This window comes from Sinohyriopsis cumingii, unplaced genomic scaffold, assembly GCF_028554795.1.
Source record: "Sinohyriopsis cumingii isolate HCF-2022 unplaced genomic scaffold, ASM2855479v2 utg001831l, whole genome shotgun sequence".
Classification (NCBI taxonomy): Eukaryota; Metazoa; Mollusca; class Bivalvia; order Unionida; family Unionidae; genus Sinohyriopsis; species Sinohyriopsis cumingii.
Window position 1 is genome coordinate 586,824 of NW_028316065.1, and position 14,581 is coordinate 601,404.

At 36.4% G+C, this 14,581-nt stretch overlaps 1 protein-coding gene and 1 long non-coding RNA gene across 2 annotated transcripts in view; one reads left to right on the forward strand and one right to left on the reverse strand.

Moving 5' to 3' along the window:
* LOC149771468 (protein pellino-like) overlaps positions 1–14,581 on the reverse strand; it is a 52,500-nt gene that overhangs the window by 20,274 nt on the left and 17,645 nt on the right. The window contains exons 3-6 of the mRNA XM_089948415.1: positions 10,081–10,210; positions 8,481–8,582; positions 2,918–3,115; positions 2,344–2,529 (exon numbers count right to left, since the gene is read on the reverse strand). Coding sequence (XP_089804541.1) covers positions 2,344–2,529; positions 2,918–3,115; positions 8,481–8,582; positions 10,081–10,210 — 616 coding nt within the window. The remainder of the gene's footprint in view (positions 1–2,343; positions 2,530–2,917; positions 3,116–8,480; positions 8,583–10,080; positions 10,211–14,581) is intronic.
* The window catches only part of LOC149771469 (uncharacterized), a 63,150-nt gene continuing 61,381 nt past the window's right edge, over positions 12,813–14,581 (forward strand). The window contains exon 1 of the long non-coding RNA XR_016418275.1: positions 12,813–13,060. This is a non-coding gene — a long non-coding RNA (uncharacterized LOC149771469). The remainder of the gene's footprint in view (positions 13,061–14,581) is intronic.

Genomic DNA, 14,581 nt, shown 5'->3' on the forward strand with positions numbered 1-14,581 from the left:
GCAGAAGACAGTCCGAGCAGGGAAAGAACACTCATGACCATGATTACTTGAGAAGATTCGGGCTGGCTGAAACTTTCTGGGCAGATCTATTCCTGTATCAAGTTGATTGGAGACCCAGGACTTGTCCCATCTGAGAGGGGTCATCAGAATCATCTTGCATTTCTGACCCTGTAACTTTTGGATTCTTTTTGGCACAAGAACTATGCGAGGGTAGGCAAATGGCCCACAATGCTTCCCAACTGACTGACAGTGCATACATGCCACACACACACCCCCAAGACATGAGCGTAATTATTGCTATTACAAGTGGCAAACAAGAGTAATTTGGCGTTAATAGTGTAATCAATATATTACATGCCAGAATTACAATTTAGAGCAAGTATGAATAAGATATGACCTTATGACTAACCTGGTTCTGCAGCTGGTCAAAATTCTTGATCTGAATCAGAATACAAACAAAATATACAGAAAAATTATTTACATTCAGCACTCACTTGAACTAGTCCACATGTATAGATTTCGCTGAATGATCGTGATCTAGAATACTGTGATGATCATAGGTGCTCTGAGTGCTGTAACACATTATTCTCATAATCTTCTTTTAAAGTTTGTAATGCATTGTTGATTTGATCTGATCTGTCATGTTTTTGAAGTTTGAAAAGATCCATCTGCTCTAACATTTTCCATCCAAGTCCACTGCCACACGAATAATATTTGTTGTTGTTGTTGTAGGGTTTAACGCCATTTTTCAGCACACGATAGGCTTATACATGGAGGCCAGTATTAATGGTGGAGGAAGAACCCGGGAAAACCCCCAGAAAGAACCACCGACCCATGAGAAGCTACTGGCAAGCTTTCTCACATACCCACGTTGGCTGAATCCGAGACTCAAACCCACGCAGACAGAGGTGAGATGGCAGTGATCCGTAATGGAGAGCGCTTTAGACCACTCGGGGCCCCACATGAATAATAAACTCTCTCTCTGAAATCCAATGATCTTGATTAGGTGAACAAGAGGAAATCTTACAAACAGATTCAGGTTGGTGATAACTCCATACCCAGAGAGACCAAATCTTGGATGGGTGAAAGTCAGACTTTTCCCAGTTCACTAGAAGACCTAGATGGTTAAAAAGTGTGAAAAGATCGTTTCTGCCTTGGAGTAGAATATAACTTACCATATGTTTCTGGAGGAGAATGTCCAGGTACACTGCTATCACAGTAGATGATGACACAATCCATAATTTTGGTAAAAACCCATGGGCTTATGTTGAGGCCAAAGGGTAGGTGTTTGAATTGATAAACCTGTCATGGTAAGCAAACCAAAGAAAAAAAGACACAAAAATATGTGTCGTAAAAATCACTATGGATGGCATACTCATCCTTATGGATGGAGAAGTGAATTGATCCTGCCCATCGCCTTGCAAGCATGGCTATGGTCAGATTTCTCTGTGAGTCGAAGATTGATTTGAAGAAGTTTTGTCATACTCTGAATCCCAATCTGGGTTCACTTTCAGCCCTGGATAAGTCATATCAGGCAGCATCTATGACTTGAGTCTATCATCTCTGAAAATGTCACTAGCTCTCTCTTGTGGGTAAGCAGTGAACATTTGGAAGTCCAGCACTGCCGGAACTGCTGACTGGTTTGCCCAGTGTATGTTAGGCATAGATGGTGGCAGTATAGAAGACAGTCAGCTATCACCTGTATCGGTTGCTCCAAGGGCATGCTGGACAGATAGATTTCTCACTGAAACCTCAGGCCTAATATGATATGTCACCGATGGTGCAGCTAGATGCACAGATCTTCACTAGGATCCCTGTACATTCAAGTTGGCTGGACAGTTTCAGTGAAAAGGTCTCCATGTTGGGACAGTTAGATGGCCAGTAATGGTGTGGTGGTATAACGAGTTGGATCCAATGAATCTGGTACATAAACCCCATGTGTCCTAAATTACATGCTGGGGTACTTACGCCCACTGGGCTTCCTAAAATTGGGGGGGGGACACTCTCCCAATAAGTTGGAATTGCATGTGACAAACTAGTTAGCTGGACCATTGTCTCAAAAGGTTCCCCATGCTGGAAAATTTTAATGAGACCTTTTTTTACCACTGAGTTTATATTTTCAACTTCTCCCAAAAAATTATTGGCTTTTTGCATCTGGGCAATGCAGAATAAGGAGGTTCCCTTGGTGTTCCATTGCATCTGGGCAATGCAGAGTAAGTAGGTTCCCTTGGTGTTCCAACTTCTTTCATAGCTGATGCTGCCTATAACTATATTTATTCAAGTAATGAAAAGTCACAGTAATCTTCCAGCTGCCTCAAATTATCAACAAGAAACTGTACCCACCTGGTTACTCTTGTGTGGTGTTGATCTGGACTCCCTTAATGCATAAACAGCCCCTCCCACTGATATCTCCCTCCAAACACCTGTCTTGCTGGAAGCATTAAATCCTCCCTGTGGCTGCATTATGAAAACCCCATTGGTTGTTAACCCATCTATCTCCTCCCCTTTATACCACTTGACTGCTTTCTCCTGAAATACATGCATAATATTGTTAATAATTTAATATAACTGACTATCCTTGAGCTGTAATCTGTTTATTCAAGTACCATATCTATCTATCATAGTTTGCTGTGTTAATTCCTAGATAAGGATGAACACTTTATCACAGTTAAGAATATGACAAAAAGCAGACTGGAAAAGCTTCTAGCAGTTTAAAAGGCAAAGATTTCACCGTGTCTTACAATTTTCAAATCACTGCTAACAGGACCTCCTATTTCGACTCATGTGGCCTCTGGTTTAAAATTTGAACAATATTTTTACATAGTTTGATTTCAAATTTTTATTATTAATTTATATTAACATGACCATAGTCTTCAATTTTCAAAATCCTACATACCGATTTAAAAAACAATCTTACCCCAAGGAATATGTTTTTCCCTGAATCAAACCCTGCAGCATATATCCTGGCAGTATATGGTGGATTTCTGTCAACCAGTATCCGACATGCAAATCGGGATATTGTACTCTGGGATATTGTATCACTATCGGTCCTCATGTGACCTGGAATGGTGTCCATTACAACAAAATCTATTGGATCCTCAGATGACCTTCCGATCTAAAAAAAAAAGACAAAATGAAATCATCGTTATCATTTCAACAAAACAAGACACTCAGTGCCTGTATCATATTTCCAAATGTAAGGACTCAACATTTGTTACTTTCATGAATAAATTTCACGAGCTTCTAGCTGAGAAAATGTGTTGGCTAAAAGAAAAATGAAAAAAAAAAGAAGCCCACAACAAACAAGCCACTTAATTCAGCACTGAGACAACTTTTCATGTTTACCAAACTGTTAATGCTCACAAAAGAACACAGTTGCATTACAAATTATCATTACCCAGATCAAATCACTGATTTTTATTTATTTAATGTTTTTTCTAATTTCATGGTGTTTGTTTTTGTAATAATATTATTATATGTTTTTTATCTTACAGGTGTTGTTTAATGTAAAGCGCTTAGAGCTTCTAAAGATTAGGCACTATACAAAGTCTTCATTATTATTATTATTATTATTATTATTATTATACGTGCAGAATAGAATGATCATCAAACCTGTCCAAGTGATTATGTATATAAATCAACAAATACTTGTGGCAAATACAGTCTTACCAAAATTTTGTCATAAATGCAATCTGTCTTGTTCAAAATCTTGTTGATACAAACCTACCCTGCAACTTTTATTAAAATATGTTTATATTACTGTTTCAGGCATGATAGCAGTGTCAGTCAATGTGAGCCTACAACTTTTCCATGATTTTCTTGACCTTAACCCAGCATACAAGATATTGCTTATATAAACCCAAATTATCATGCCTGGATTTTCTCAGTTAAGCTTTTCTAAACCTCTCTGATAACCTATTAACACATTAACCCCTAGCAACGACTTAATGGGGCAGGAGGTAGTAGCCTACTGCAGAGCTCTGTCATGGTCATGCATGATACACTAAAGTGGGTGGTATTATAGAAAGGTAGACAGATGTAGCTCTACAATGATACCAAATAATCTGGAATATCTAGCTGCACTAAAAAATACAAATAAAAGACTCATTTTCTGGACCCGACTTTTTTTTACCCAAAATTCGCCCGTGGTCGGAATCCGATTTTGTATCCAGATTTTAGACTTTTTGGTCTCAGATCTAAGGCAAACCAGTATGAACTGCAAACAGACAGATAAGCCGTTGCAAAAAGTAGGATAAGATGGGCATTTAGAATAACTTTTACCCTTCTGCTCACGCACGAGTCAAATAGCCAATGAAAAGCGATGTTTCTAACTCAACTAGGCAGTATGTTACTGAAAGATGATCAAGGATTTGGTGTTTTCGAGTCTATTCAGAAATAGCTTTCAAAATGTGCTTCTTACTTGATTTTCAGGCGAAAATGACAAAATGCTCCAGGGTTAATGTGTTAATAAAAACCAACATCTGACTGCATGATGCACAATATGCCATGTCATATGCTCCTTCATTCTTTGGACAGATTAGAAAGCAAATTTTCAAGTAAATTATGTTTCTTCTAGAATACTTACCCAATCAAATTGACATTAGGAACATTAACCCTGCTAGTTAAAAAATTCAGCACTCCCAAAAGACAAAGTTTGTCTTTCCTGTCAATAATATATAGACAAAGGGCAGCAAATCTTGTCCATTACCTCCCCATGCCCACACCATGTGGCACTAGTTTTTAGTGTGTGTGTATGTGTGTGATCTGGATTTTTAGCATATTAAAAAAAAAAATCAGTCATGTTGCTACGATGTCTGCAGTGTGACAGTTTATAGTGATGTCTAGCACTGGGGCATCGTGCCACAGACATGTAGCATGATGTCCCACCCAGTCACATTATCCTGACACCAGGCCGACCAGTCCTAACACTAACCTCTTAATGCTGAGCGCCAAGCGATACAGCTGTTAGTACCATTTTTGTAAGTCTTTGGTATGACTCGGCCAGGGATCGAACCCACGACCTACCTCATCTGAGGTGGATGCTCTAACCACTAGGCCACTGGAGCAGTAATTTTTAGCTGAGTGAACATAAACATGATGATCACATTGCTGGAAGGATAACATAATGTGATTGGGTAAGTATTCTAGAAGAAATTATAATTTATTGAAAAATTTGCTTTCTACATTGAATATATTCCCTGACCATATTAACATTAGACTAGGTAATAGGAGGAGTTAATATAACCTTTCAGAAGATAAGGTTGGATTCACCATATGAAGGATAAACCTCTCCTAACTTGCAAGCATCATAACTAGACACAACATGGCTTATGTCTGGGAAGAAGAAATGAATGAAATCTTCTTACTAAAAAGAACTTCTCGGTGAATCCGGTGAGAGTTGCGATGGGTGCCTGTGTAGAGCTTGTGCTGATGTCAGCTGTACAACTGAGTCCCTTTTTGCAGCTATAGGATTCATTTTGGAGAATTTGATACCTTTAAATGGCATTTATTCACTTTATTTTGCGCTTATGAAGATTAATGTATAAATTCCTCCACAAATATGTAACGGCAAATTCAAAGATAATGTACTTCAACATTTTAATGCACAATCAAGCAAGCATGGTGATCCCATTTAAAATGGTTTTTGTTGCACACTATGATGCAAGAGGGAACACATGTGCAGTTGGAAAGAAGTAAAACAAACAAAAACAGACACACGATAATGATGTCAGCTATAAACAAAGCCTGGGAAAACACCCGTAGGAAAAAAAAGGTATACAAGACAAATAAATTGGAGGCAATTATGCATATATCTTCTGTATGGTCAATTCATACATAATACATATTTTCCCCATACAAATATGTTCTTCCATAAGTGTAAAAGACAGTAGAAACACAGCTGTCAATTTAGATTTAATGTAGTTAAATTTTACTAAAGAAATGTCATATGTACAAGTTAAGAATAAAATTAATTGTACATTACTCCTCTATCTCATTCATACACATACAGAAGATGAATGAAAATGCACAAGAGACTGATGTGTAGACCTATGTCCTCTGATGTTACTGGCCAATTATAATGTTGATACATGTACCTGGAAACAGATGGACTCCCCAATGAGGGTACTTGAATCCATACACATGGTCACATCTGGTTGGGGTTGTTCCAGCGGTATTCCTGTTATGAGTCAACCTTTGCTGTACCACTGATCCAGAATTTATACAATTCCACTAATTATGCTGATCCTGTACATTTGTGCTATTTAATAATAGATGCCAGGGTTGGGAAAGTCCTTTCCAGATTTGGATACTGCTAAACACTGCTTTGTTAAAACAGATGCCAGGGTTGGTATATTCTTTTCCAGGTTTGGGTACTGCTAAACATTGTTGCTTCTTGCCATAATGGCAAGAAGTCACTAGTTTCCCAAACTTTACTGAAAATGTTAAGGAGTGTACAGAGATCTGTATCAGATAAGTATTTCAGTAGTTAAGAGTGGATATAGGCAGGTCCTGCTGAAGTGTCATGGCCTCTTCCAATAAAGTCTTATAGTTCTTTGAGAATTAAAGGTTTATTATGATCTTTATTGGTAGCAGATTTAAACTTAAAGGAACAAGGCATAAGTTTTCAGAATAGTTATCTGGTAAAAACTTTTGGAAAGAGTGTTTCACCCAAGGTGCTTAAAAATTTCTGTTAAGGTAGTGACCAATATATCAATTTATCAAATTTCTTTAAGTGCTTGATAAAGCTGTTTTTATATTTCCAATGATTTTCCATACCATATTCCAACATGATTTAACAGAAGCATGAAAGATTAACAAAGAGACATAGGACCTCCATTTCTACTTGCTCTCTCTAATGGTATGACTTGCTTCACTCAGCATTTTATTCTAATTTTGAACTGGCATCAAAATCTCAAAGACTCTCTTCTATTCACAGGCAACATTTTTTCAAGTATCATCAAACCACTGTTTGCTGACATGTTTAGGAAATGCCCAAGTTTTATGTATCATATCCATAGCAACATTCTGTAGAATGTTAGCAAACAAGAACAGAAGATACGCTATGTTTTCAAAATGATCAGCTGTCAAATTTGATTCAAAGTGGAACTGAAATATTTTCCAATGTACCTTAGGTCTAGCCCTTGAGTTTGCTGCTTACTTACCATGGAAGTCATTACCAATCTCTCATGAGAAGTCAGGTAAAAGATATGAATAACATGTATTCCAATCCAAACACAAGTAAGATCATGTGGCATGTAGTATCATTAAAATGGCAATGATTTCAAACAATGCATTTTTTTTTGCTTTCCTCTCTTGATAGTGTTGCAGTCCCAAAGCATATGATGGCTTTGAAATTAAAACAATAGGTGTTTAAAAAGATGGACAAGATCAGATTAACTTGTTACAGTTCTTCAAGCCTGCATTACAATAGATGTCAGTGGTTACTGTAGTTCCTATTTGTCACCCTGTTACAATGATTACTTGCATTTTCTGCTTCACTCTCAATTTGGATGGCTGCTCACACAAGTCTGGGAGGTGTCATGGGTGTAAACTTGGCTTCTGCCTGTGCCTGGTAATATCAGTCTTGGCACAGACTGAATTTTGTGGAAGGTAACTTCTCCACTTGACCTGTGTTCACAGAAGATTTTCTAGCAGTAGTTACTGATTTTATAGCTTCAACAAACTTTTTGTCCTCAGGAAGCTCTGGCTTTTCTCATTTTTCACATAAGGGCTTCCTTCTTGTGCTACCACAAAGTATAGTATTTGGAAAAAGAGAATTTGTCACACAAGATTTACTCCTTACATGATGATCAATCATGGCCCTCCTGCCACCAATATGGAAAGACTGATTTCCTCTTCCAGCCATCTTTTTTGGTGAACATATTTCTGTCAAATCAGGAAGAGCAAGGGATCAGAAATGAAAGGGTCTTTGGAATGTTTAAGATGCTCTGATTGTTGGATTGATGCATGCAAAGTATCATAGTCAAACATCAATATAAAAATGATGGTGGGTATCAAATTGCTAAAGTTTTGGCATGGTCAACACCCATAGGGCTACCAATGACCCTAGCATCATGGGTCTAACTTTAAGGGTATAAAACAGGCATGTCCAACCTGTGGCCCAGTCCTTCACAATGTGTGGCCTGCTGCCATGTATATAGTCCTTTTGCAAATATGCATTTTAACTAATATGCATAATTAGTGATAAGGAAGTATTATTGCTCATGCAAACCCCAATTCGAATCATTTCCCTGTTTTGGCCCCCAGCCCAAAAAGACTGGACACCCTTGGTGTAGAATTTCAAGGATATTTCACATGTCCATCCAACCACATATATATTTATTGGACTGGATCACAATATCTTTGCACATCTTTTGAAGTACAGGGATACAACAACACCAAAAATTTAATTTTTGTCACAAAAATGCTTTTGTTTCTTATATAAATGATTTTAATTTATGAACCACCACGATACACACCTGAAACATATCTGTATCTGGATCTTGTTTATATTCCACTATCACAGCCTGGTTTCGAGATAAAGTATAAGTTACAGAATGCTGACTGGAATCTTGTATTGCCTGTAAAAGAATGTGTCAGATTTTTATTTCATCTGCAAGTCATTTATTTTTTACTAAACCTAAACAGGAACAGTATGTGGTGCATCCTGTAAATGCCTTACAAAAACATAATATTTAATGTAAAAGATCATCAGAAAGGAATTAAATGCATCACATACCTCTTGAATATTAATGGACATTTTTGGAAGATTTTACATTTTAATAATGTAGCAATAAACTGTTGATTTGCTCACTAATTTGCAAATAAAATGAATGTACATTTACTTATGTTTATTTATCAATGTAAAAAGACACATTACTAATATCATAATACATGCAATTCCCATAGGGGCCCCGAGTGGCTGAGTGGTCTAAAGCACTCTCCATTACGGATCACTGCCATCTCACCTCTGTCTGCGTGGGTTCGAGTCTCGAATTCGGCCAATGTGGGTATGTGAGAAAGCTTGCCAGTAGCTTCTCGTGGGTCGGTAGTTCTTTCAGGTAGTTTCCCTCCACCATTAATGCTTGCCGCCATGTATAGCCTATCGTGTGCTGAAAAATGGCATTAAACCCCACAACAACAACAACAGCAATTCCCATATGCAACCTGAAGTTTCTTATAGAAATGTGTTTATTACTTTTGGTATACATGACCAAACATCTCTGCAATCAGGGTATGACACAATGTGGATTAGAATCGTGCTTATGTGGCAGATCTGGAAGACTCTGATTTAAGGTCATGTTTTCTTGTCCTTCAATTAATAATTAAAAATAGCATTACAATTTCTGAAAGTTAGCAACATTAACTGCTATTTATCAATCATAACCATATATATCAATTATTATACAACTTTGAAGTTTTGCTGTTTTCTAATTCGATTGATAACATGTTTGCTGAAAGTCTCCTTACATGTAAATGTGAGGGTATTGTAAGATTCCAACAGTGTACCTGATGTTATCAGCAGTATAGTCAGTACATGCAATTCTGATCCAATGCGCATTATGCATTACCTATCACTGATAGAATCTATCGGGTCTTTTTTGTCTATCTGATTGTCCATCAATCTACCTCTTCCCAACCCACTTTCTCTTTTTTTGCACTTTATCAAGTTGGAAAGTCAAAATATTGTATTACCAAATGTTTACTGTTCATTTTTATTTTTATGACATTGATTACTTGGTGTTATATCTGCATTTCACCTAATGAGCTAAAAAGCATATTTTTTGTTAATTATAACAATTTTTTTAACTCATCTAAATAAAAAATGATTGACTTGATTTTGATTTGCTACAGTGAATTATAAATCACACTAACATGTGGCCTTGATAAATACAGTTTTTCTAGGGTTGATAGAGCTTTACACATGTAGCAACCTTGTCAAGACACAATAAGTATATATATACTAATAATTTCCTAACAATACAGGAAATGCTTAATTTGATTCGCTTGTATGAATAAATGGTAAGAGGTGACCTTATATCTGTGCATCAGATTGGCCATGACAATATGGATCCCTACCTTTGATGAGTGTGGGTTTTTCACAATGTGTTTCCTAAATGGTTTAACACCATTGGCTTGAGGTCGTTTGTAGAGAACATACTTGCTTCTCCTGCGTCCCTTGTTACCTTGGGGCAGATGACCATTGTACCTGGAACAAGGAAATTACTCAGTTTTAAATACATGTAAATGTACACGGCAGCATCTTACTTTTGTATCATTATTCATTTCCACATCTTAACTCGAAGGAAGCAATGAAAATATATTATACAAATGTTCATTACTAATACCAGTGGTCCATGGAACTTGCTGTCTAACCTGAATCTGTGCAATGATTTATCTCCTCCCCCAATCCTTCCCAATTTATGAACAGGATGATGTTGATGCAACACTAAGATTACAAGTCAGACTCATTACCAACACTAAGATTACAAGTCAGACTCATTACCAACACTAAGATTACAAGTCAGACTCATTACCAACACTAAGATTACAAGTCAGACTCATTACCAACACTAAGATTACAAGTCAGACTCATTACCAAATAAGCTGCCAGGAGTCCAAGTATAAATATGCAGAAAATCCTCAATAAGTATATTTTTACACAATCATATCTATAAATACTTGACCTGAATTATTGATTTTTTTAAAATTTTGTAAACAACTAATACATAGCTAAAATATTCTCTGTATGGGTTTAAAACTAGGATCATTATTAATAGAAGTAAACCTGTTTATTTAAGTATGGGTCTAGGTTATTGGGATTCTCCTGGTATACCTGACTTATTCCAGGTTCTGTAATATAATTTTAGTGACAGACTTTCTAATTATAACTAGCATTTTATTTTGTAAAAATGTGGAACCTTCTAGATATAAATTTTTCATCAGTTAATAGCTTTTATTATAAAATGAAAATTTTGATATGAGGTCAAGTAGAGGACTATATAATCTTGTCACTGGAAAAATGATTCATTCAAGCTTTACAATCTTGCAGAATCAATTGTATTATTGTTGTGTATGAACTTGGGCTGGAATTTACTTCTTCAAGTAGAAATAATTTTTTTAGACAAGGTTAAGTCCAACATAATATTATACTATAATAACATATAATATAAAAACCAATGCAAATTAATGATACATAACTATATATATATTTTCTAAGTTATTTTAATAATATGATGCTACATTAATCTTACTGAATAAGCTTCAGATAGTCAAACCTGTCAATAGCAAGCACCCAAGGGAAAAAGGCCAAACTGACTATTGTACAGAGGTCACCTCTGTACACTGGTTCACTTTAAAAAAAATTTTTTAACAAATACCAAGCAACATCATTATAATACTTTTTATTACTAAAATGATTATAACATTATCAAGACTGTTTTATATGTACTATTCAACAAAATCATACAATATGCATATACATTGTTCTATTATAAATTGATGCTCCACACAAGATTACTGTTTACTGATCAGTTGAATCCATCCTATAAATTAAATTATCACTAACTTTAAATAATCACTGATTTTTGTTTTGTGCACCATTACAAAATACTTATTTCATTACTGACTATATACAGTATGATATTACTAAAACAAAGGACTGATTCTTTGGTAGGGCAGCTTGGGCATAATAGTCTTGGAAACAGCTGTTCATGCTTTAAGAACAATGTCTGGTTTAGCAAGTTGCTCCACTCACTAAGATCATGTTGATGTTGTTGTTGTTGTTGTTGTTGTTGTAGGGTTTAACACCATTTTTCAACACACGATAGGCTATACATGGCAGCCAGTATTAATGGTGGAGGAAGAACCCGGAAAAACCATGGAACAAACCACCAACCCACGATAAGCTACTGGTAAGCTTTCTCACATACCTACATTAGCCGAATCCAAGACTCAAACCCACGCAGACAGAGGTGATATGGCAGTGATCCGTAACGGAGAGCGCTTTAGACCACTCGGCCACCCCTCACTAAGATCAAAAGACTGGCTTACGTGAGAGGCCTATTGTGAACAAGGGAATCAAAAGAAACCACATACAACTATTTTTGCAACCCATGAACCAAAACTTTACCTGTCAGTACAAGTTTTAAAAACTGAATGACCCAAATAAAAAGAAATAAAATTCATATCTCTTCTCAAAGATGAAGTTATTCATCACATATAGCTTTAATTTACAGGCACAAATATCAAAACAGCTTTTTTTGTGATAACACAACTACTTTTCTAACCATTTAGCAAATAAACTGCTCCAACCCTCTCCTGTAAGGATAAAATGTACCTAACTTTGAAACCCAACCGAGTGACACCTTTGGATTAAACTGATGTATGACTAGAGTACAAGCAGATATGAAATGTTTGCACATCAGTTCACATGATAGACCTATATCTAACAATGCTTTCCTTATCAAACTAAAGTTGAATCTGCATACTTAGAATGGTCACTACAGTGTATTGACATGCTCCAGTGTCTGCTTAAGGCAGGTGAGCATTACAAACAGGACATTTAAATATGAAATTTGCTTTGTGACAGGGTAAGAATGGCCATCCTGACCAGTTGACTGCTGTGTACAGATGATCATAAGGACAGGTTTCACTGAATGTCAATATGTTCCATGTACTAATTGGGCATGTACAGTATAAACAGTACAGCATCCAACTGCAATCTATTTTGGGTTATTTTTTATATTCGTATACGGCTTACAATAATTGGTTCAAAGTGAGACTTGGAAATATTTACTAAGAATGAACACTTAAGTACCACATGTTGCAGATCTGAATGTTCTGCATATGTAATAGGTAAAACAAAAATTTTAAAAAATAAATAAAAAAATAAAAATATGGTAACAGGTACATGTATATTTACTTGATCAACAAGGATGTACATGTACATGTACTTTGTAGCTAGGCAATTTGTCTGACGCATGTTGATCTTTATGTACTCATAACTAGGTCACCACTAAATACCACAGCACATGTTACTACTGCGTATATCATAAAGGTAAGAAAATTATTTTTTAATTAAAAATGTTCCTTGGATAATACATTAGGAGAACTACTACCACATCATAAATCCAGCCCTCCCAGGTTAAAATATTTATCTAAAAAGCTAAACGTGACCTGTCCACCTAAGTGGCATTTAGAATGATCTTTCCTTGATACTGAGATTATTGCCAAATCACACGAAATCTTCAGTTACTACTGGCGCATAAGGCAGGCTCTCTGTGAGGATGTAACTGCTGGGAGGCTGGGAGGGTATGTGTATTATGATTGGGTATGTATTATCAAAGAAACATATTTTACAAGAAAAATTGGTTTCTTTTTCAAAATATGTTACTCAAACATAATACCTTGGGAGAATAAATAAAAAGTCGACGAAGATACATCCCCTTAACCCAGAGAGACAATCTCCGGTCCCCTAAGGTATGTGAGACAGCTTCTAGATAACTTTACTGGAAATAGCCTCCATATTTTGGGAGAGGATTAGAAAGGAAAACATTTTCTCTCCAGCAAATCAAGCAAAAGTTGTGAAACTGCATCTTTATGACCCAGAAAGATAACTTACTGAACCAAGGGTAAAGGTTCCTCCAAATTAGACTGAGTCTTTTAGTATGAAAGATCTCTGATAAGACTGAAGAAGTGTAATCCGATCTCCATCTGGCAGATTGGTTAATTCAAGTTAGAGATCAGTTTCAATTATATGTAATGTTGTGGCAACTGTCCTAACTTTGTCAGACAACGTGCAAAGCAAATTCATTTGTGTGGGTTTAGTCTTTATGTGGAACATATATCCCACTTTCTTCAGAATAAAAGTGTTCCTGTTGATACATTATCCTTCCCCCCTCTTTTGATGGCAAAATAGGTTTGATCTCCCTCAATGCAATGACTCAGTGTTCTTGAATACACTTCAGGGCTGGGTCCTGTTAATGACCTCGAGATAAAGTGTCCAGTATAGACAGGACTTATAATATCTGATTCCCCATGAACAGTAGTGTATTCCTGGCAATGAAAATGGGGATTCAATTCATGAGTGATACTGATCCATCTTTTTGGAACTGTATGTAGATGGGTCTACCAACAGGAAATATATTCACTGATTTTGCCTGCTGATGAGTTAAATGAGAGGTGAACTAATTAAGTCACTGAGATCAGTTCAAATGTTGTCTTGTTCAACCAGGTAAATACCCATGACAAATTCCACTTTGGCAAGGAAACAGTGTCATTGGCCAGGTGAAATCAACAATGAACAGAACAGACATGCCTTTGGCTTGTCTGATATCCTCTTTTCCATAGTGTGACAGTAATCATGAATGGTAGGTTTAATTGTGATTGGTGCTAACTGTTTCTCGCTGAAGAGCCACAGAAAGTTAGTGATTGAGGTATGGAAGTCAAACATTGATATAATGTGTTAATGTGCACTCCACTGAGGATATATTCCATTGCCTTTATATGCCTCTAAGGTGGATGGCCATTGCTCTTGAGGGATTCTCCACCACTTGTTGCAAAATCTGTTTCTTCTTAA